General features: G+C 40.7%; 1 protein-coding gene, 1 long non-coding RNA gene and 1 pseudogene across 3 annotated transcripts in view; all 3 read left to right on the top strand.

Moving 5' to 3' along the window:
• The window catches only part of LOC135365700 (uncharacterized), a 42,147-nt gene that overhangs the window by 13,539 nt on the left and 6,594 nt on the right, over window positions 1–22,014 (top strand). Inside the window, exon 2 of the long non-coding RNA XR_010413911.1 lies at window positions 9,428–9,545. This is a non-coding gene — a long non-coding RNA (uncharacterized LOC135365700). The remainder of the gene's footprint in view (window positions 1–9,427; window positions 9,546–22,014) is intronic.
• Window positions 3,305–4,221, top strand: LOC135362355 (olfactory receptor 7A17-like; annotated as a pseudogene).
• Window positions 14,901–16,744, top strand: LOC123842882 (olfactory receptor 7A17-like). Of its 2 annotated transcripts, XM_064576778.1 has the most exons (2): window positions 14,901–15,808; window positions 16,723–16,744. In XM_064576778.1, exons 1-2 carry the CDS (start codon window positions 14,901–14,903, stop codon window positions 16,742–16,744), a joined length of 930 nt encoding a protein of 309 aa, XP_064432848.1. The 2 variants fall into 2 exon arrangements, with proteins under 2 accessions (XP_064432848.1, XP_064432854.1); XM_064576784.1 differs by lacking the exon at window positions 16,723–16,744 and having other exon boundaries at window positions 14,901–15,821.

The raw sequence follows: 22,014 nt of genomic DNA, 5'->3' as shown, positions 1-22,014 counted from the left end.
ACCCAAACATTCTTGAGCAGAGTGGTCTTTAACTTCCAAGTGTTTGAATTTCTGCCAAATTTATTCTTGCAATTGAGTTCCAGTTTTAAAGCATTGTGGTCTGAGAATATGCAGGGAATAATCTCAATCTTTGGGTATCGGTTGAGTCCTGATTTGTGACCCAGTATGTGGTCTATTCTGGAGAAAGTTCCATGTGCACTTGAGAAGAATGAGTATTCTGTTGTTTTAGGGTGGAGTGTTCTGTATATATCTATGAGGTCCATCTGGTGCAGTGTGTTATTGAAAGCTCTTGTTTCCTTGTTGATTTTCTGCTTAGATGATCTGTCCATTGCTGAGAGTGGAGTATTGAGGTCTCCTACAGTTAATGTATTGTTATCAATATGACTTTATTTTGGTTAACAGTTGGCTTATGTAGATGGTTGCTCCCATGTTGGGGGCATAGATATTTACAATTGTTAGATCTTCTTGTTGGATAGACCCTTTAAGAATGATATAGTGTCATTCTGTGTCTCTTATTACAGACTTTAGCTTAAAATCTAATTTGTCTGATATAGGAATTGCTACCCCAGCTTTTTTTTGAGGTCCGCTGGCATTGAAGATGGATCTCCATCCCTTCACTTTCAGTCTGGATGTATCTTTAAGTTCAAAATGAGTCTCTTGTAGGCAGCATATGGATAGGTCCTGTCTTTTTATCCAATCTGCAACCCTGTGCCGTTTTATGGCAGCATTTAGGCCATTCACATTGAGAGTGATTATTGAAAGATATGAAGTAATTGTCATCATGTTGCCTGTGAAGACATTGTTTTTATAGATTGTCTATAAATTTCTGTTGTAGATCACTCTTGGGGTCTTTCTCCTTTTATAGACCCGCCTTAATATTTCTTGCAGGGCTGGCTTAGTGGTCACATATTCTTTCAGTTTGTGCTGGTCGTGGAAGCTCTGCATCTCTCCATCCATTCTAAATGACAGCCTTGCTGGATAAAGTATTCTTGGCTGCATGTTCTTCTCGTTTAGTGCCCTGAATATGTCTTGCCAGGCCTTTCTGGCTTGCCAGGTCTCTGTGGATAGGTCTGACATTATTCTGATGTTCCTCCCTCTGTACATAAAGAACCTCTTCGCCCTAACTGCCCTTAAGATGGTTTCCTTGGTTCTAAGATTTGCAAGTTTTACTATTACATGCCGGGGTGTTGGCCTGTTTTCCTTGATCTTGGGAGGGGTCCTCTCTTCCTCTAGGACTCGAATGTTTGTTTCATTCCCCGGGTTAGGGAAGTTGTCAGCCAAGACTTGCTCAAAAACATCTTCTAGTCCTCTCTCTCTCTCCACTCCCTCTGGGATTCCAATTATTCTGACATTGGAACGCTTCATGGTGTCACTTATTTCTGTGATTCTATTTTCATGGATTCTGAGTTGTTTTTCCCTGGCCTCCTCTTTTCCCTTTTTATCTATTATACTGTCTTCCAGGTTGCTTATTCGTTCTTCTGCCTCACTTACCCTAGCTGTTAGATTATCTAGATTGGATTGGATCTCATTGATAGCATTTTTAAGTTCTGCCAATTCCCCTTTTGTTTCTGCCCTTAGAGACTCTATGTTGCCATTAATTGATTTCTCCATTCTAGCTATTGTCTTCACAATTGCTAGCCTGAATTCCATCTCCGACATCTTGGTTATATCTGCATCCATTTGTGAATCTGCAACATAAATCATAATCTCTGAGTCTTTTCTATTTTGGGGGTTCCTCCTCCTAGTCATTCTGTTGATGGGTGGTTGCGGGAATGTATAGAGTCTAAATGACTGACCAGAACCCAAGCAAGATGCACCTATTTTCTAGGGACCTTAGGGTTGCTGGCCTCTTGTTTTCCCAGCCTGTCTTTTGGGGGAGGGGCCTGCCACGCTGTTACTCAGGCAACCCTGTTTGAGCAGAGTTGCCCTGCCCCTGTGGTGGGGGATAGGCTTAGTGGGAATCAGTTTGGGGGGCTTTTGTTCTCTGGCAGCTTTCCCTGGCACTTTCTGTGTCTCTTCTGCGAGTCACAGCAGAAGAGACCATTTCCCACCCTCTGCCTCAGAGCAGAGAGACTGCAGTCTGTTCTTCAGTGAGCTCTCCAGCCACACCATCTCCATTTCTGTCTGTGCTGCTATAAACTGCAGTGTCCTGGGTTGTGCGCCCCTCCACAGTGCCCCCAGTCCTGCCTCCAGGTTGGGGCACATCTCTGCCCTTAGTACTTCTAAAACTGCCAGTCGCTCCCAGTTCACCCGTGCCACCCCGCTGCTCACGGTTTCTGCCCTGGGGGCTGCCCTAAAGTCCTTTCCCTGCTGCTACCGGTCTGCGAGTCTGCACCCCGTCCCCAGCGTGCGAGGCTGTCGCTCACTGGCAGTGTAGGGTCCCCACGGACAGGCTCCCTTCTGCTGCTGTTTATCCTCCGATATCTGCCCACAGAATCATGGCTCCCCACTTTGTACCTCAAAACCAACCACCTGCGATATTCTGTTTGTAGAGATCCAGATCTTCTTACATCTCAGGCTGATTTCATGGGTGATCAGAGTGGTCTGGTAGATATCCAGCTCAATTTCAGGGACCAGTTGAAATAGGGTCCCCTACTCCTCTGCCATCTTTTCCTCCCCCCCCCAGTACATTTTTTTAAGTAGGGTCTATGCCCAGAGTGGATCTCATCATGGGGCTTGAACTCACGACTATGAGATCAAGACCTGAGCTGAGGTCAAGTGTCAGACGCTCAACCAGTTTAGCCACCCAGGTGTCTCAATACATTTTTCAGAGTTTTCTGATGGTTATTGCTGAGGGTGTCTTGCAACTATAATAAGAACCACAAGGACCAGTCCAGTCACAACACTGGTAAATGATATGCTTAGACTGGCTCGCACACACACACAGAACATATATCCATATTTATGGTATCATACAGAGTATTTTCACTGTCCTAAAAATCCTTTGTGCTTCACCTATTCACTCCTCTCACTCCCACTCTACCCCCTGGCCACCACTTATCTTTTATTCTGTGTCCATAGTTCTGCCTTTTCTAGAATTTCATGTAGTTGAATTACATGTAGCTTTCTTCACATAAACTTTCACTTAATAACATGTATTTAAGGTTACTCTATGTCTTTTCATGGCTTGATAGCTCATTTCTTTTAAGCAAAGAATAACATTCCATCATCTGCATACATTGCAATTTATTTATCCATTCACCTACTGAAGGCCACCTTGGTTCTTTCCTGTTACTTTCTTGATTGCTGGTTGTGGCTAAATTTGAATTCCTCTTGTTCCCAGTTCTACAGTGTCTTCAGCTTCATGGAACAAGGAAACCAAACCCAAATGTCTATATTTATCCTCCTGGGACTTTCATAAGAGGCAGAGCTGCAGCCTCTCCTCTTTTGGCTGTTCCTGTCCATGTAACTTGTCACCTTCAGTGGGAACCTGCTCATCATCCTGGCCATTGTCATGGACTCCCACCTCCACATGCCCATGTACTTCTTCCTCTCCAACCTGTCCTTTGTAGACATCTGTTTCACCTCCACCACCATCCCCAAGATGCTGTGGAACATCCAGACACAGAGCAAAGTGATCACCTATGCAGGCTGCCTCAGCCAGATGTATTTTTCCATGCTTTTGGCAGGATTAGACAACTTTCTCTTGACAGTGATGGCCTATGACCGGTTTGTGGCCATCTGTCACCCACTGCACTACATGGTCATCATGAACCCCAAGTTCTGTGGCATCCTGCTTCTGGTATGCTGGGTTTTGAGTGTTCTGGACTCTCTATTACAAGACTTAATGGTTTTGCAATTGTCTTTTTGTACACAGTTGGAAATCCCTCACTTTTTCTGTGAACTTAATCAGGTGATCCAACTTGCTTGTTCTGATACCTTCTTCAATAACCTGGCGATTTATCTTGCAAGTGGACTTCTGGGTTTTATTCCACTCATTGGTATCCTTTCTTCTTATTCTAGAATTGTAACCTCCATTCTGAAAATTTCATCTTCTGGGGGCAAGTATAAAGCATTTTCCACGTGTGGGTCTCACCTCTTGGTTGTCTCCTTGTTCTATGGTACAGGCTTTGGGGTGTATCTTAGTTCTGCTGCTTCACAAAACTCCAGGACAACTGCCATAGCTTCAGTGATGTACACGGTGGTCCCATGCTGAACCCCTTCATCTATGGTCTGAGGAACAGAGACATAAAGCTGGCCCTAAGAAAGCTCTTTAGCTGAGAGACACTCTCTGCATATAAGGATCCTTTGTTTCAAGATGAAGACATGTGTAATAGGGCTCAAAACCCTAGAAGACCTAGATCTTAATATTTGTATTAGTTCATAGAAAGACAATTTGCTATTTATCTTTCTACAGTATTTTGTCTCTCTAATTATTCATACATTATGACCAACTATTTTTTTTTTTAGTTAACAGATAGTGTAATAATAGGTTCAGAAGTAGAATTTAGTGATTCATCACTTATGTACAATACACATTGCTCATCACTACAGGTGCCCTCCTTAATGCCCATATCTCATCTAGCCCATCCCTACCTACCTCCCCTCCAGCACCCTTGGTTTGTTCTTCATTGGTAAGAGTGTCTTCTATGATCTTTTCCTTTAAAAAAATTTGATAGCTCATTAAATTCCTCTGCATGAACTTTTAGCAGCAAATAAATAATACAGATAATTGAGTACTTACAATGAGATAAGAAGAGCCAGAGGAATAAATGTGGAATGCTTCCTCCCTCAGGTGAAAGCAGTTTTCCATTAGAGGATCTGCTTTGGGAGAAAAGTCACTTAACATAGCAGAGGCTGTATCTAGGGGTTCCTGTCAATCCCCCCCCAGAAAGAGAGCACATCTGCAAGGGCAGAGGCACCCGGAACGCTGTGCAATGAAGTTTACACAATCCACATTCACCACGAAATACCTAATTTTCAGTTGCTCAGTTCAAACCATAAATTAAGTGTGTAGGTAATAGAAATTACAACTCCTGATTTTTCAGGCCAATGGTGTACTTCTCAGTGCTTACTCCAGGGATGCATTATTACTTTTCTTTTAGTATTTAGGTAGGCAGCAACACTGCCTAGTAATTTCCCTCAGCACCTCCTGCCATAATAGTCCTTTTACAGATCACAAAGGAATATGGACTTTCTGCCTATTGCCAGCTAACTCTTTGTAGTGATGCATTCCAGAAATTAGGCCGTAATAAAAGGATAAACATATGGACCTTACCTGTGCTTTGTGAGACAAAGTAAGACGAATGTCTCCTCATGACCTGACCCCGGAAATCTCCAGTTGGATTTGTCAGCTATAATGGTAACTTCCTATTACCTGGTTCACAGTTTTCTGTGTAAAAGTCTACAGGTCCCTCGAACACTAGTATTCAGATAAATGATTAAGGATCTCTCTCTCAAAAGAAAACACACACACAAAAGAAAGGAAAACAAGAAGAAAGGAGGAAAGTAAGAAAAATGGGATAAAGAAGAGAGCTTACCTGTTGCATTTGTCAGTTACCACAGTATAATTACTCTCATGTTGCCCAGGTTCAAGCAACCAATTTTAGTTCAGACCACAGTCCTCATGGGCCATTATAAGCTGACCAACACCATCACCTCAGAGCCTTTGGGTTGGGTTTGGAGGAAAATGTAATGCATTTTTTGTTGTTTTATAGTCTTCACTCATGCATGATCCATCAATTGAGAATCTGGGTCAGTGAACTGTTTTAGGTTTGACAGTCAAGTAGAGATTGTGACCCATCGTGGTGACTCGGGTCAAGCTTTTCTTCATGAGAATTAGAATTTCTGTTGTTATTGGTTTATTTTTTTAGTTGTTCAGATTGGATGGGCCCTTAGTGAGCTTCCCATCATTTTTGCTTCATGAAGACACCGTGAGGAATTTGCCATTTCAAGAAATCCCTATGGTTCACCCAATTTAGATGTGAATGGTTAATTCTTACATGAACTATGAATACCATACCTCAGATGGTTTTGGACTGCTGACATTGCCTCTGCCAGTTCAGGATGGGTTGAGCTCAGGAGAAATCCATTTCTTTTCTTTTTTTTTTTTTTTTTTGAGATTTTATGTATTTATTTGTCAGAGAGAGAGAGCGAGCACAAGCAGGGTGAGTAGCAGGCAGAGGGAGAAACAGGCTCCCTGCTGAGCAAAGAGCCTGATGCGGGACTTGATCCCAGGACCCTGGAACCATGACCTCAGCCAAAGGCAGATGCTTAACTGACTGAGCCACTGAGACATCTGAGAACAAATCCTTTTCAACTCGCACATGTCCATGGTAACTGTCCTATAAGGGAGAAGTTCTCTAGAACTTGTCAAGGAGGCCATTATAGCCTCACTAGGTTATTTCTCAATAACCTTATTAATTTTATGTCCCTTAAACCCTATTTTGGGTATCCTTTAAGGTTGAGGTACTGAATGACACAAGATAAACCCATTGCAATGCCCCTGTTTCCTTGTACTTTGGATTCCTTTCTCTACATCATATGAAGCTATGGATGGCACTGACATTCTTTTAGAGTATGCCAATCTCTTTTCATGCTTTTTTTGTCATGGTGATATATATATAAAAATTTTTTTATTTTAAACATCTTGATGTATGCAGTTATGTGGCATTAAGGACTTTCTCCCTATTGCACAACCAACACCCCTATCCATCTACAGAACTTTCTCATCATCTCAAACTGAACCTCTGTTCCCATGAAACACTAACTCTCCCCATTGCCCCTCTGCCCAGCCCCTGGCTCCCACCATTTTACCTTGTTGCTTAAATTCCTCATATGAGTGAAATCGTATGGTATTTGTCTTTCTCTGACTGACTTATTTAACTTAACATTACATTCTGTAGTTCCATCCATGTCATTGCAAATGGGAAGATTTCATTCTTCTTTATGGCTGAGTAGTGTTCCATTGTATGTATAATTATACCACACCTTCTTCAACCACTCATCGATTAATGGATTCTTGGGTTGCTTCTATAGTTTAGCTACTGTAAATAATGTTGCTATAAACATGGTGGAGCATGTAATCCTTTGAATTAGTGTTTTTGTATTTTGGGGGTAATTATCCAGTAGTGTGATTACTGGATCATAGGGTAGTACTATTTTTAACTTTTAGGAACCTCCACACTGTTTTCCACAGTGACTGCACCAGTTTGCATTCCCACCAACAGTGCAAGAGAGTTTCTTTTTCAACAAATCATTGCCAACAGTTGTTCTTTTTTTAAAAATATCTTTTTAAAAAACTTTTTATTATGGAAGTGCTGAATCACTCTATTGTACACCTGAAACTAATATTACCTGTATGTTAACTAACTGGAATTTAAACAAAAACATTGTGTTTTTGAAATTGAGTTGTTTGGGTTTTTTGCTATTGAATTTTTGTACATCTTTTGGATATTAATCTGTTATCAAGTATGTGGTTTGCCAATTTTTTCTTTGTGGGTTGCTTTTTCACTTGAGAAATAGTGCCCTTCAATGCACAAATAGTTTGATTTTGCTGAAGTAATTTTTTTCTCTGGTTGCCTGCGTCTTTGGTATTATATCCAGGAAATCTTGGTCAAATCCAGTGTCCTAAAGATGTACCTCCGTGTTTTCCTCCACGTGCTTACAGTGTTATTTCTTGTGGTTAGATCTTTGATCCATTTGGAATCATGTTTGTAGATGGTGGACAGAAAGGTCACCTTCATGTTTTTTCAGATGGTTATCTTGGTTTCCCATCACTATTTCATGGAAAGACTATCCAGTTACCGTTGAACTGTCCTGGCACTCTTGTCAAAAATCATTCAATCGTATATATGACAGTTTATTTCTGGGCTTCCTCCTATTCCAATGATTTATATTTCTGTTTGTGTCGTTGATAATGGATTGTTTTAAAATTATAACGTGGTAACTCTGAAAATCATATTCCCCCCCCCCCAGGATTTTTTTTTAATGAAAGTATAATAACATACATTGTTATATTAGCTTCAGGCATGCAGTGTAATGATCCAACAATTGTATACATTGTTCAGGGCTCATGGAGATAAGTGTACTCTTAATCCCCTTTATCTATCTTACCCATCCCCTCACCCATCTCTCCTTTGGCAAATACCAATTTGTTCTCTGTATTTGAGTCTTTTTTTGGTCTTCTTTCTTTGTTCATTTGTTTGTTTCTTAAATTCCATATATAATTGAAATCAAATGGTATTTGCCTTTTTCAGACTGACTTATTTCACTCAGCACTACACCCTCTGGCTCCATCCATATTGCAAACTTAAAATATTTTATTATTATTATTTTTGCCCTTTAAAGATGTCCATTCATTCTCTATTTTTCCATCTACACTTTTTCGGTTTTCTTTGACTATTATAGTAGCAAGAATCTATGTCTAACATTGTCCCAGGATGACTTTTCCACAGGGACAGCTTGATCCTGGACATCCCATCATGAACTTTGCACTGACACTCCATAATTTTCATAAACACATGTCGGCCTGTATCCAAAATATAAGCATCTCTGCTATCTGAATGCTGTCTTACTGCTCAGGGTCATGTTTCAATTGTAATACTTAGCCCCCGATTATTGGTCAGCAAGTATGAAGCATAGGAAATATCTTGACTGTATCTTACAGTCTAACCACCACATTGACAGCCCTGATACCCCTCTTGGAGTGCTCTTACCGCATTCCCTGACATCAAGACTCAGGACAATTATAAGCTTGTTTGTGAAGCCTTCACTCATCTCCCCTGGAAGACTTGATTACGTTGGTGTTCTCTTCATCAGGTGTCAGTGCCACTTCAGGTTAATGCATTCATTTATTGTTCTGTCTCTTGCCCTGTCTCATAACTGTAAGCCATGTCTTATGCTTTTCTTTATCCCCAGGATGTAGCTTAGTGTCTACTGTATCACCCCTGCTGCTTAAGTGTTTGCAAGATGCCCAAAGAAGCAAATGATTGAGTGATGTTAAACAGACACAGTGTACAATGAAGGAGAAAGAGGTGCAGAACAGGAGAAGCACTGTGGGGGATGAAGGATCCATGATCATGAGCCAACAGAAGAGGGTCCAGATGCGAGAAAGAAGAGATGTAGGGCACTCAGAATCTCTCTTCCAAATCAAGAATTGTATACTTATTATGGGGTTCTCTGGCTTATTAGTGAGACCCTCTACAGAGAGAGGACCTCCTCGTGGGATCAAAGAGTTTAATGGGATGAGACAATCATGGAATACCAAGGCTGTGTCCTAATACCAACACCAGGACTTGTTTGCATTCTATGTTTCTTTCCTAGCACCAAGTCTCCCAAGGGGAAGTGAGACAGAAGAATATTTCATTAATGAGACTCATGGGAATTCAGCCTCTATAGCCACAGAAATTGAAAATGTCTCTGCTGCACCCACTGACTTCATCTCTTCTAATCTCAGGTGATACAAACACATAACTGTGTCTTCCAGAGTCTTCATGAATGGGACCATGTCTCTTCCTTTCCTGGGGGCATAACTTCCAACCTCATCAATCATCCATGGGAGAAAATGGGTCAGTGATCTCATGCTGTTGTGTGATAACATCTGGGTGAGTCACTAGTGCTGGGGACATGTGTTATGGTGGGAGGGATGCTTTTCTTGGTGATTATTGTTGGGTGAGGGACAGGGACAGTAAGTTAAGGAGAGTTTAATAAAGCCAAGTCCTGCCCACTAAGGCTCTGATTCTGGAGGGAAAGTCTGGATACATTAAACCATCTCTCCCTGATCTGTCTCCTTCAGAGTAGTGCTTAATGACAGGGATATCATTCCTCAATAATCTTTCCTCTGTTTCACTGCTTGTTCTTTCATTCTCGAGAGAGACTTTATCATTATTCAGCCATTTGTTATTGTAGTCATTAAACAAACATTTTTTCAATATTTAATATATGGTAGATACTACCATTTATTCTGGGAATAAATAAATAAGACATTATTTCTTCTCTCAAGGTACTCACTGTGTAAACGAAGTGAGAGATGTAAAAATAAATGTGGCAACACGAGGTTGCATTGAAATCTGTGGAAGTATCCAAAAAAGTTGACTCTTTAAAAAAATTTTTCAAGAAGTTAACTCTTTCATGGGAATTAGTGAAGGCTTCACAGAGAAGTTTATAATCGAATTGAGCCTTGAAGGAGGTGTTGGAGTGCTTCCAGGGGGCAATGGGTGTGAGCAGTCCAGGAAGAAACAGCAAATGAGAAAATTTAGAGATTAATTAAACTGGAAGTTGTGCTGCTGAGATTAGAAACACTTCTTACTGACCTGACCAACCATCAATAGCAGGGTATGCAAAATGGACAGATAGGAGACCGGCCTGGTAAGAAATAGTATGTTAAGAAAGAATCAAGGGCGCCTGGGTGGCTCAGTTGGTTAAGCGACTGCCTTCGGCTCAGGTCATGATCCTGGAGTCCCAGGATCGAGTCCTGCATCGGGCTTCCTGCTCGGCAGGGAGTCTGCTTCTCCCTCTGACCCTCCCCCCTCTCATGCTCTCTCTCTCTCATTCTCTCTCTCAAATAAATAAATAAATAAAATCTTTAAAAAAAAAAAAAGAAAGAATCAAGCATTTTGGCTACAGGGTTGAACTTTAATTCTGAAATTAGTGAAGAGTAAGTGCGGGTTTTAAAGGTCAGAGGATAACTATGCACAGGTCTGCTCTATGGAAAAGTGACCCAGGTTAATGTGAGGAACAAGCCATTGCTGTGTTCAGGGTGTGAGAGGGACATTGAGGGATAGAAATAGCATCATGAGAGTGAGATGGGAGGCAAGTGATGGGTGTCTGAGAAGGTGGACATCATGGATACAAAAATTCAGATGATTTTTTTTCATTCATTATTACGTTTTTCCTAGAAACTACCAGACATCTTCTCTTCATCATTTGTAGGAGTTAATTAATACTACAAACAATGCCAGACATATTGTAGTAATCATTTTATTGAAATCTTTCAAAAACTATGAATTTGGTATCACTCTTTTATTTTATGGATGGAAAGTGTTGCTGACAGCAGTGATACTGTTTACACAAAGCATATAATGGACCCCGGACATGCTCAGATTTCAGCGTTTCCAAATATTTTGCACTTCATTAATTTAAGTTTTAATCAAGTTTAGTTTTTGAACAGTTGTACATTTATCACGAAAAAATTACTGTGATAGTTCAGAGAGTTCTCATAAGCTCCCTTCCCAGTTTCTGCTCTTATGATTACATTGTATCTGTTATACATGTCACATGTAATCCTCATATCTGCTGAGCTTCCACACATAGTGACTTTTCTCAGGCTTCCTTTGTTCTCAAAGTAATTGATAGTTTTGAGGAGTACTGGTTGGGTGTTTTGTAAAATTATCTTCTTTTGGACTTACCTTATTGTTCTTTTCTTCCTGAGTATACTAGGACTATGGGTGTTGGACAAGAAGACCACAGAGATGAACTGCCATGTTCATCTCATGACATCAAGGGTACACACTGTCAACATGACTGACCCTCATTGGTGTTTTTGTTGATGTGCTGGCTGCATGGGGTTTTTCAGATTTCTCCACTGTGGTTAATCTTTCCCCTTATTTCCATACTGTACTTTTGTAGGGACTTTTCTAAGTGTAGCCCCATTCTTAAGTAGTGGGAGTTATCCTCCACCTCCTTGAGAGTAGAATATCTATGTACATTGTTGGTATTCTTCTGCTCTCTAATGTGTGTCTTCTCTTTTTTTTCACTTATTTACATAGGTGTATACTCTGTGATATTGATTATATAGTCTGTGTTATAACCCAATACTACTTCATTTTGTTGCTCAAATTGTTCCAGCTTTGGCAATAGAGAACTCCTTCAGTCAGCTGATATGTCTCTTCGGCATGTCTCCATTCTTGGCTTTTTCAGATAGCATTTCATTACTGTCTTACAGTAAAAGAGGCTTCAGCTTCAGCTTCTTGTATTTCCCTCCTGAGCCCTAGAATCAGTGATTCCTGCAAAGAGCCCTGTTTCATTTTATTGGGTCATGGGATTAGCACCAAGATCTGGGTGCCAGGTGTGCTTACTGCTGCCAGGGTCTCTGTATCCTCTCAACTGACCTGGCAAGGAAACACAGGAGTGTATACTCTGTATATGCAGACAATTATACACATATCTATATGTAACTCTCTGTATCTATGTGAAGCTAAAGCAAGTTCATACTGATGGCTCCAACTCTCATTTATTGCCACATGGATCATTCTAGCCTCTCCACCTTGCTTACCTGTAAACTCCCACACCAAATGGCTCACCACTTACTCTCCATTTCCTTAAATGTTCAGTTTCATTCACACGTGCACAAGTATCAGCACTGTTAATAGTACTCTCTGGGATACATCTGTATTAACTACAGTAGAGTCCTTCTGTGCACTTTCATTTCCAGTTTTACAGACTCCACTCAGTTCCCAGATCACATATTTCTGTCTTTTCCCCCACTTGCTTCATTGAGATTTTTTTCATGCGATTGTAATCTAGGTTTTGTTTTGTTTTTTTTCACATGGAGGCATTCCATTCTGGGATTCCCTCAGTCCTCTGTGTTTTGTGTGTGTTGATTTGTATTTGTAACGTTGCTTAATCTGTTTATTAGTGTAATAGTTTTTCTTGTTTTTAATGGTGTGTCATGTTTAAAATAAGATCACCTTCTTTGTGAACAAAAATCATATTATTTCTTCCTTTGTACAATTTTGATGGCTTTGCTTTTCTTCTTCTTCTTCTTCTTCTTCTTCTTCTTCTTCTTCTTCTTCTTCTTCTTCTTCTTCTTCTTCTTCTTCTTCTTCTTCTTCTTCTTCTTCTTCTTCTTCTTCTTCTTCTTCTTCTTCTTCTTCTTCTTCTTCTTCTTCTTCTTTCTGCTTCTGCTTCTGCTGCTTCTTCTTCACTGGTTAATTGCTCTGTCTGGAGCTTGGAATGCTGTGTGTAAGGAAGTTAGAAAAGCAGGCATTCTTGTCTTGTTCTTATCTTAGGATTGTTTTCAGACTTTCCCTATTGAGAATAACATTAGAGGTGGGTTTTCATATATGACCTATATCATGTTAAGGAAGTTTCCTTCTGTTCTTAGCTTTTTCAATGTTGCTATTATGAAAGAATGCAGAATTTTGTCAAATTTTTTTCTGCATCAGTTGAGATAATTCTGCCTTTTATCCTTGATTCTGTTAATGTGGTGTATTACAGGGATGGGTTTTCATAAGTTAAACCATCCTTGCCTTCCAGGAATGAACCCCACTTAGTCATGATGCATAATCCTCTTATACAGCATTAAAAAAAAGGCTGCTATATTCAGTTGTAATATTTAGTCAAAGATTCCCATGGAATGTTGATCTGTACCTTTTTTTCTTGTAATGTCTTTATTTGGCTTCATTGTAACTGCAATGCTGCCCTCTTGGAATAAAGTAGGAAGTGTTTGCCCTTTGATATTTTTTGGAAGAGTTTGAAAAAGATTGGTGTTCATCCTAATTCTGTATGGATCTTGTGATCTTCAGTCATGACTACTCCATTGGAATCCCTACATTACAAAATGCAATTCTCCTAGGAGAAAGAAGCTCTGTGACTCACAGTATAGCTTGTCCTCTGCTTTCTAATACAGTTGTGCTTCAGCTACAAGCGTTCACAGTACTACGATAATGGACAACTCTCTCTGTCTTTCTCCCTCTCTGCACTCAGTGTGTGTGTGTGTGTGTGTGTGTGTGTGTAGGGAATAATTTATCATTACAGTACACACAGGTCAAGCTGAAGCTGTTTTAAGCAATAAAAAATGCAGAATGTAGACCAAATATAGACTGAGAGTAAAGAAAGAGTTATAGAGGAATGAATTTTGTCCCATTTGTATATATTACATAAAATTTGTGCTATTGTAGGCATCATATATAATATATACATATAAAAATGACAATGAATGACAGTTTCCATTGCCGTAGAATGTTTCCAAAGAAGCAGGAGGCTTTGACCTCCTCTCTCTCTTCTCCTACATCCAACACCTGTTCCTGTTGTGTTACCCACTCTGCTCACAGCTTTCTCTTTGATGTTGCCCTATGGTTTCGGGTAAGCTCTTGTATAAGGCTGTTTGCACAGGCTATTTCTCTGCCTTAGTTGTTTTTCTCAAAATTATCTGCATGGTTCATGAATCCACGGCCCTCAGCTTTCCTGCTCAAAATCCCCTTATCAGAGAAGATACAATGGAAAATTTTCTCTTCACTTTAGGACTACCTTGTCTTGCATTATTTTACTTAGTAGTGATAACCACCACTTGAAACATCATTTGCTCATTTGTCAATATTTTATTGCTCCCTCTGGCACACACATATCTTAGATACAATCTTGTTAAGGTCAAACACACATCACTAATTTACAATGCTTTCAACAATGCTTGTCACAAGATAATTGGTTAAAATATTTGTTAAGTGAACAAAAAATGTCTCAGGAAACTTATAGAGGACAACATTGCTTTGGGTAAATGTTTTGATTCAGGACTGCAATTATTTTCAGCATCATGGAAAACATGGAGCTTTTGAGATCCTTGCAGGTTTTGGCTAATTATTCTAGATTGATAGGTAATGTATGAGAATTAATGAATGAAGCAATTTGAAAACACAAATTTCACCACACAAATGGCAGCATTTCTTTCTCTCTCTCTCTATCATCTATTTGAGAGAGAGAGAGAGAGTGAGTGCACAGGTGGGGGGAGGAACAAAGGGGGAGGAAGAGAATCTGAAGTAGACTCTGCCCCAAGGAAAGAGTCCAATGTGGGGCTTGAACTCACCACCAGGAGATCATGATCTGAGCTGAAACCAAGAGTTGGTTGCTCAACTGACTGAGCCACCCAGGCACCCCAATCACAGCATTTCTTTTAACTCTGTGCTCACTGCTTGTGACTTTACTATGCTCTTGTCTCTGTTCCAGCTGTTTTCAGCAGTTACATGGAACAAAGAAATCAAACTCCTATTTCAGAATTTATCCTCCTGGGACTTTCAGAGGAGGGAGAACTGCAGCCACTGCTCCTTTGGCTGTTCCTGTCCATGTATCTGGTCACCTTCAGTGGGAACCTGCTCATCATCCTGGCCATTGTCATGGACTCCCACCTCCACATGCCCATGTACTTCTTCCTCTCCAACCTGTCCTTTGTAGACATCTGTTTCACCTCCACCACCATCCCCAAGATGCTGTGGAACATCCAGACACAGAGCAAAGTGATCACCTATGCAGGCTGCCTCAGCCAGATGTATTTTTCCATGCTTTTGGCAGGATTAGACAACTTTCTCTTGACAGTGATGGCCTATGACCGGTTTGTGGCCATCTGTCACCCACTGCACTACATGGTCATCATGAACCCCAAGTTCTGTGGCATCCTGCTTCTGGTATGCTGGGTTTTGAGTGTTCTGGACTCTCTATTACAAGACTTAATGGTTTTGCAATTGTCTTTTTGTACACAGTTGGAAATCCCTCACTTTTTCTGTGAACTTAATCAGGTGATCCAACTTGCTTGTTCTGATACCTTCTTCAATAACCTGGCGATTTATCTTGCAAGTGGACTTCTGGGTTTTATTCCACTCATTGGTATCCTTTCTTCTTATTCTAGAATTGTAACCTCCATTCTGAAAATTTCATCTTCTGGGGGCAAGTATAAAGCATTTTCCACGTGTGGGTCTCACCTCTTGGTTGTCTCCTTGTTCTATGGTACAGGCTTTGGGGTGTATCTTAGTTCTGCTGCTTCACAAAACTCCAGGACAACTGCCATAGCTTCAGTGATGTACACAGTGGTCACACCCATGCTGAACCCCTTCATCTATGGTCTGAGGAACAGAGACATAAAGCTGGCCCTAAGAAAGCTCTTTAGCTGAGAGACACTCTCTGCATATAAGGATCCTTTGTTTCAAGATGAAGACATGTGTAATAGGGCTCAAATCCCAGAAGACCTAGATCATGATTTTTGTGTCAGTTCATAGAAATACATTATGCAGTTTATCTTCCTACAGTATTCGGTCTCTTTAATTTTTTTCATACATAATGATCAACTGTTTCTTTTTTTCAAAATTTTTTTGAATAGTGAGTTTTTATTTAAATTCCAGTTAGTTAACAGATAGTGTAATAGTAGGTTCAGGAATAGAATTCAGTGATTCATCGCTTGCCTACAACACCCAGGGCTCATCACAACAAGTGCCTTCCTCAATCCCCATCATCCATTTAGCTCATCCATCCACCTACCTCTCCTCCAGCAACCCTGTTTTTTCTCCATTTTTAAGAATCTGTTTTACGGTCTATTTCTTTAAAAATTTTTAAAAGATTTTATTTATTTATTTTTCATTTCAGAGAGAGATAGAGATAGCATGAGTGGGTGGGGCAGAGGGAGAGGGAGACTCAAGCAGACTCTGGGATGAGCATGGAGCCCAATGCAGGGATCAATCTCATGACCCTGAGATCACAACCTGAGCTGAAATCAAGAATTGGACACTTAACTGACTGTGCCACTCCAACGCCCCTATTTCTTTAAATTTTTTTTTTGATATTGCATGGATTTCCAGCTGTGGATAAGTAATACAGGAAATTGGATACTTATAATGTTCTGGAAGAGCCAGAAGAATATATGGGATGCTTTCTCCCTCAGATGAAAGTAGTTATCCCTTAGAATATCTGTTTTGGGAGAAAATCCATTTAATATAGCAGAGGTTATATAGCAGTTTCCTGGGGGTTTCTCAATCTACCCCAGAAAGAGATCACATGTAAAACAGCAGAGGCACCTGGAACCCTATGTGATGAAGTTTAAAATAATCCACATTCATTATGAATTATCTAATTTTCAATTGCACAGTTCAAAACATAAATTAAGTGTAGGTAATAGAAATTACAACTGATTTTTCAGGCACTGATGGTGTCCTCTTCAGTGCTTATTCCAGGGATGCGTTATTACTTTTCTTTTAGTATTTAGGTAAGCAGCAACGCTGCCTGGTGATTTCCCTCAGCACCTCCTGCCATAATAGTCCTTTCATAGATCACAAAAGCAATATAGATATTCCACTTATTTCCAGCTAAGTCTTTGTAATGATGCATCCCAGAGATTAGGCAGTAATAGCAGGCTGTGCCTATGGACCTCACCTGTGCTTTGTGAGACAGAGTAAGATGAATGGCTCCTCATCACTTGACCCCAGAAGCCTCCACTTGGATTTGTAGGCCATAATGGTAACTTCCTATTACCTGGTTCACAGTTTTCTGGGTAAAAGTCCACAGATCACTTTGAACACTAGTATTCAGATAAATGTTTAAGGATCTTTCTTTAAAAAGAAAACACAAAGAAAAGAAAGCATGAAGATAGGAAGAATATAAGATAAAGGGAATAAAGCAGAGCACTTGTAGCATTTGCCAGCTTCCATAGTATAATTACTCTCATCTTGCCCAATTTCTTTTTTTAAAGTTTTATTTAAGAGAGGGAGAGAGAGAGAGAGAGACAGAGAGAGAGAGAGAAATTGGGGGGGAGGGGCAGAGGGAGAGGGAGAGAGACTCTTAAGCAGGCTCCATGCTGATCTCACAACACTGAGATCATGACCTGAGCCAAAATCAAGAGTTCGTTGCTTAACTGACTGCCACACCCAGGCACCTCTCATCTTGCCCAATTTCAAGCTACCAATTTTAGTTCAGGCTGCATGTACTCAGTCCTCATGCATCATTATAAGCTGCCTAGCACCATCACCTCAGAGTCTTTGGGTTGGGTTTGGAGGAAAATGTAATGCATTTGTTGCCATTTTAGAGTCTTCACTCAGGAGTAGCTGGTTCCATCAATCTAGGATTTGGACCTGTGAGATTATGACTCTTCATTGTGTGACTCAGGTCAAATTTTTCTTCATGAGAATTAGAGGGTTTTTAATTTTTTTTATTGTTTTGGTTACTCAGATGGAATGAGTCCTTATTAAGCTGCCCATCATTTTTGTTTCGTGGAGACACCATGAGGAATTTGCAATTTTGAGAAATCCCTGTGGCTCACCCAGTTTAGATGAGGATGATGAACTCTTACATGAACTATGAACACCACATCTCAGATGGTTTTGGACTGCTGACATGGCCTCTGCCAGTTCAGGATGGGTTGACCTCAGGACAAATCCATTTCAATTTGAGCATGTCCATGTTAACCATGTCCTACAGGGTTGTATGACTCTGTAGAGCTTGTCAAGGAAGATACTACAGCCTCACCAGGTTATTTCTCAATGACCTTATGTTGAATTTTATGTCCTCTGAACCCTTATTTTGGGTATACTTTGGGGTTAAGATATTGAATCACACAAGATAAATCCATTACAATGCCCTTATCTCCTGAACTGTGGATTCCTTCTTCTATATCATATGAGGCTATTTATGGCACTGACAGTCTTTTATGGAGTATGGCAATCTTTTCTTTGGGCCATATAAGTAGGCATATACCCACAAGTGAAACTACTGGATCATATGATAATTTTATGTTTCAGTTTTTGAAGAACTGGCACACTGTTTCCTGCAGCTGCTGTGTCACTTCTTATTCTCAACAGCAAAGTACCACAAGGTTCCAATTTCCCCACATCCTTGCCAACTCTTTTTTTTTTTTCTGTTTTAGCTTTGAAAATAGCCATAGTGTGTGTGAAGTGGTGTCACATTATGGTTTGGTTTGCATTTCCTTAATGATTGTGATGTTGTGCATCTTTCATGTGTTAATTAGCCATTCCTATGTCTTCTCTGGAGAATGGCCATTAGTGTGTTCTTTGTAGTTAAGAGACTGTTTCTGGTTTGTCTCTGTCTCTTTTTTTTCCTTTGCACATGTTTATTTTCTTAAATTCCATATGAGTGAAATCACATGGTATTTGTCTTTGTCTGACTGACTTACTTTGTTTAACATAATGGCCTCTAGTTCCATCCATGTGTTTGCAAGTGGCAAGCTTTCATTCTTTTTGATGGTTGAGTAATATTCCATTGTATAGGGGGCGGAGCAAGATGGCGGAGGAGTAGGAGACCTGGATTTCGTCTCCTCTCAGGAATTCAGCTGGATAGGGATCAAACCATTCTGAACACCTACAAACTCAACAGGAGATCGAAGAAAAGAATAGCAACAACTCTCTCATCAGAAAAGCGACCACTTTCTGGAAGGTAGGACGTGCGGAGAAGTGAATCCGAGGCGATATTCGGGAGGATAGAAGGCGGGGGAGGGGCCCCGTCGGCCGCTTCTGGCAAGTGATAGAGCCGCGGAGCACAAAATTGGAACTTTTAAAAGTCTGCGCCACTGAGGGACGTCACTCTGGTGGCTAAGCGGGGGGTGGAACCCTCTGGGACAGTGTGGTCTCAGGACCCTCGGGGTCACAGAAAGACCGGGGGTGCCTGATTGTGGCAGAGCTCCCAGGTAACGGAGCAGGGAAGCCGGCTGCAGAGGCGGAGCCCAGGCGCGGGCTCTCAGCTCGGGGTGGCCATAAGCCGTGATCCGCAGCCCAGTCGGGCCCCTGCTCCTCCAGCAGGGACCCAACAAGCGGCAGATCCGGGGAGACTCACCTTCCTTCCCCCAGAGGAGCCGCGCGGGAGTGCACCGCAGGGATCTGCTGGGTTTGGAGACTCCACCCGGGGTCGGGTGCCAGAGATAGAAACGCGCGGTCACAGGCCGGGTGAGCACGGAGTGCGGCCGGAGACCGGGGAGACGGGAGTGACTGGCGGCTTTTCTCTGGGGGCTCACTGAGGAGCGGGACCCCGAGTTCTCGGCTCCTCCGGGGCGGAGATTGGGAGGCCGTCATTTTCACTCTCTACCTCCAAAGCTGTACGGAGAGCTCGCAGGGAACAAAAGCCCCGGAGAGCAAACCCGAGCAGATGACTTAGCCGGGAGGGGGCAAGGGCGGGGCAATTCCGCCTCCGGCAGAGACATTTGGAAACCACGGCAACAGGCCCCTCCCCAGAAGATCAGCGAGAACAGCCGGCCAAGACCAAGTTTACCGATCAATGAGAACGGCAGAACTCCAGCGCTAGGGGAATACTGCACATAGAATTCATGGCTTTTTTACCATGATTCTTTAGTCTTTTAAAGTTAATTTTTTTAACTGTCTTTTTGTCTTTTTATTTCTTTTTGAATTTTTCTTTTTCCCTTTTTCAACCAACATCTTATCAATCCCTTTTTTTAAAAAAAAAAAAACATTTTTATTGGTCATTTTTAGAGTCATATTCTATCCCTTCATAGTAGTTAGCCATATTTTTGGCTTATATATATAAGTTGTTCTCTCTCTAAAATTTTGAGATAGTTTCTTCTAACAGATTAAAATATACCCTAAATCTCTAGTATATGGTGTTTTCTATTCCCCTGCCTGATCACATCCTCTCCCTTTTTTTTCTTTTTCTTTTTTCTTTTTTTAAATCCTCTTCTTTCTTTTTTCAAACAAATTCTTATCAATTCCTTTTATAAAATTTTTTATAATTTCGATTTTTACAGTCATATTCCATCCCTTCATCATGTCAACCCTTATTTTTGTACATATATAAGTTTTACTTTCTTTAAAATTTTGGGAGGCACTTTCTTCTAAAAGACCAAAATACACCCCAAATCTAGTGTGTGGCACTGATCTATATACCATATAGATCATATTTGATCACATCCTGGTTTTTTTTTGTTGTTGTTGTTGTTTTGTTTTGTTTGTTTTTGTTTTTATCTTTATCTTTTTCTTTTTTTTCTTTTTCTTTTTTCTCTCTTTCCCTTTCTTACCCCACTGCTTCAGGTCTTTTCTGATTTGTTTAGAGTATATTTTCTGGGGATGTTGTTACTCTGCTAGCATTTTGTTCTTTCATTAATCTATTCTCCTATGCACAAAATGACAAGACGGAAAAAATCACCTCAACAAAAAGAACAAGAGGTAGTACCGACTGCCAGGGACCTACTCAATACGGACATTAGTACGATGTCAGATCTAGAGTTCAGAATCATCACTTTAAAGATACTAGCTGGGCTTGAAAAAAATATGGAAGTTATTAGAGAAACCCTTTCTGGAGAAGTAAAAGAGCTAAAATCCAACCAAGTAGAAATCAAAAAGGCTATTAATGAGGTGCAATCAAAAATGGGGGCGCTAAGTGCTAGAATAAATGAGGCAGAAGAGAGAATCAGTAATATAGAAGATGAAATGATGGAAAATAAAGAAGCTGAGAAAAAGAGAGATAAACAACTACTGGATCACGAGGGCAGAATTCGAGAGATAAGTGATACCATAAGACGAAACAACATTAGAATAATTGGGATCCCAGAAGAAGGAGAAAGAGAGAGAGGGCCAGAAGGTATAAAGGAGCAAATTATAGCAGAGAACTTCCCTAATTTGGGGAAAGAAACAGGCATGAAAATCCAGGAAGCACAGAGAACCCCTCTCAAAATCAATAAAAATAGGTCAACTCCCCGACATCTAATAGTAAAACTTACGAGACTCATAGACAAAGAGAAAATCCTGAAAGCAGCTCGGGAGAAGAGAGATGTAACCTACAAGGGTAGAAATATTAGATTGGCAACAGACCTATCCACAGAGACCTGGCAGGCCAGAAAGGACTGGCAGGATATATTCAGAGCACTAAATGAGAAAAATATGCAGCCAAGAATACTCTATCCAGCTAGGCTGTCATTGAAAATTGAAGGAGAGATAAAAAGCTTCCAGGACAAACAAAAACTAAAGGAATTTGCAAACACAAAACCAGCCCTACAGGAAATCTTGAAAGGGGTCCTCTAAGCAAAGAGAGAGCCTAAAAGCAACATAGACCAGAAAGGAACACAGACAATATACGGTAACAGTCACCTTACAGGCAATACAATGGCACTAAATTCCTATCTTTCAATAGTTACCCTGAATGTAAATGGGCTCAATGCCCCAATCAAAAGACACAGGCTAACAGACTGGATTAAAAAACAAGACCCATCAATATGCTGTCTGCAAGAGACTCATTTTAGACCCAAAGACACCCCCAGATTGAAAGTGAGGGGGTGGAAAACCATTTCCCATGCTAATGGACACCAAAAGAAAGCTGGGGTGGCAATCCTTATATCAGACAAATTAGATTTTAAACCAA

The sequence above is a fragment of the Mirounga angustirostris genome, unplaced genomic scaffold (genome assembly GCF_029215605.1).
Source record: "Mirounga angustirostris isolate CCGP_5_RB_7025 unplaced genomic scaffold, mMirAng1.0.hap1 SCAF_1, whole genome shotgun sequence".
Classification (NCBI taxonomy): domain Eukaryota; kingdom Metazoa; phylum Chordata; class Mammalia; order Carnivora; family Phocidae; genus Mirounga; species Mirounga angustirostris.
This window is presented reverse-complemented; position numbering and strand designations above follow the sequence as displayed.

Coding starts and splice junctions, on each gene's coding strand:
- LOC123842882 (XM_064576778.1), top strand. CDS start 14,901: ATGGAACAAAGAAATCAAACTCCTATTTCAGAATTTATCCTCCTGGGA. Junction 15,809..16,722: donor ATAAAGCTGGCCCTAAGAAA/GCTCTTTAGCTG, acceptor AGAGGCACCTGG/AACCCTATGTGATGAAGTTT.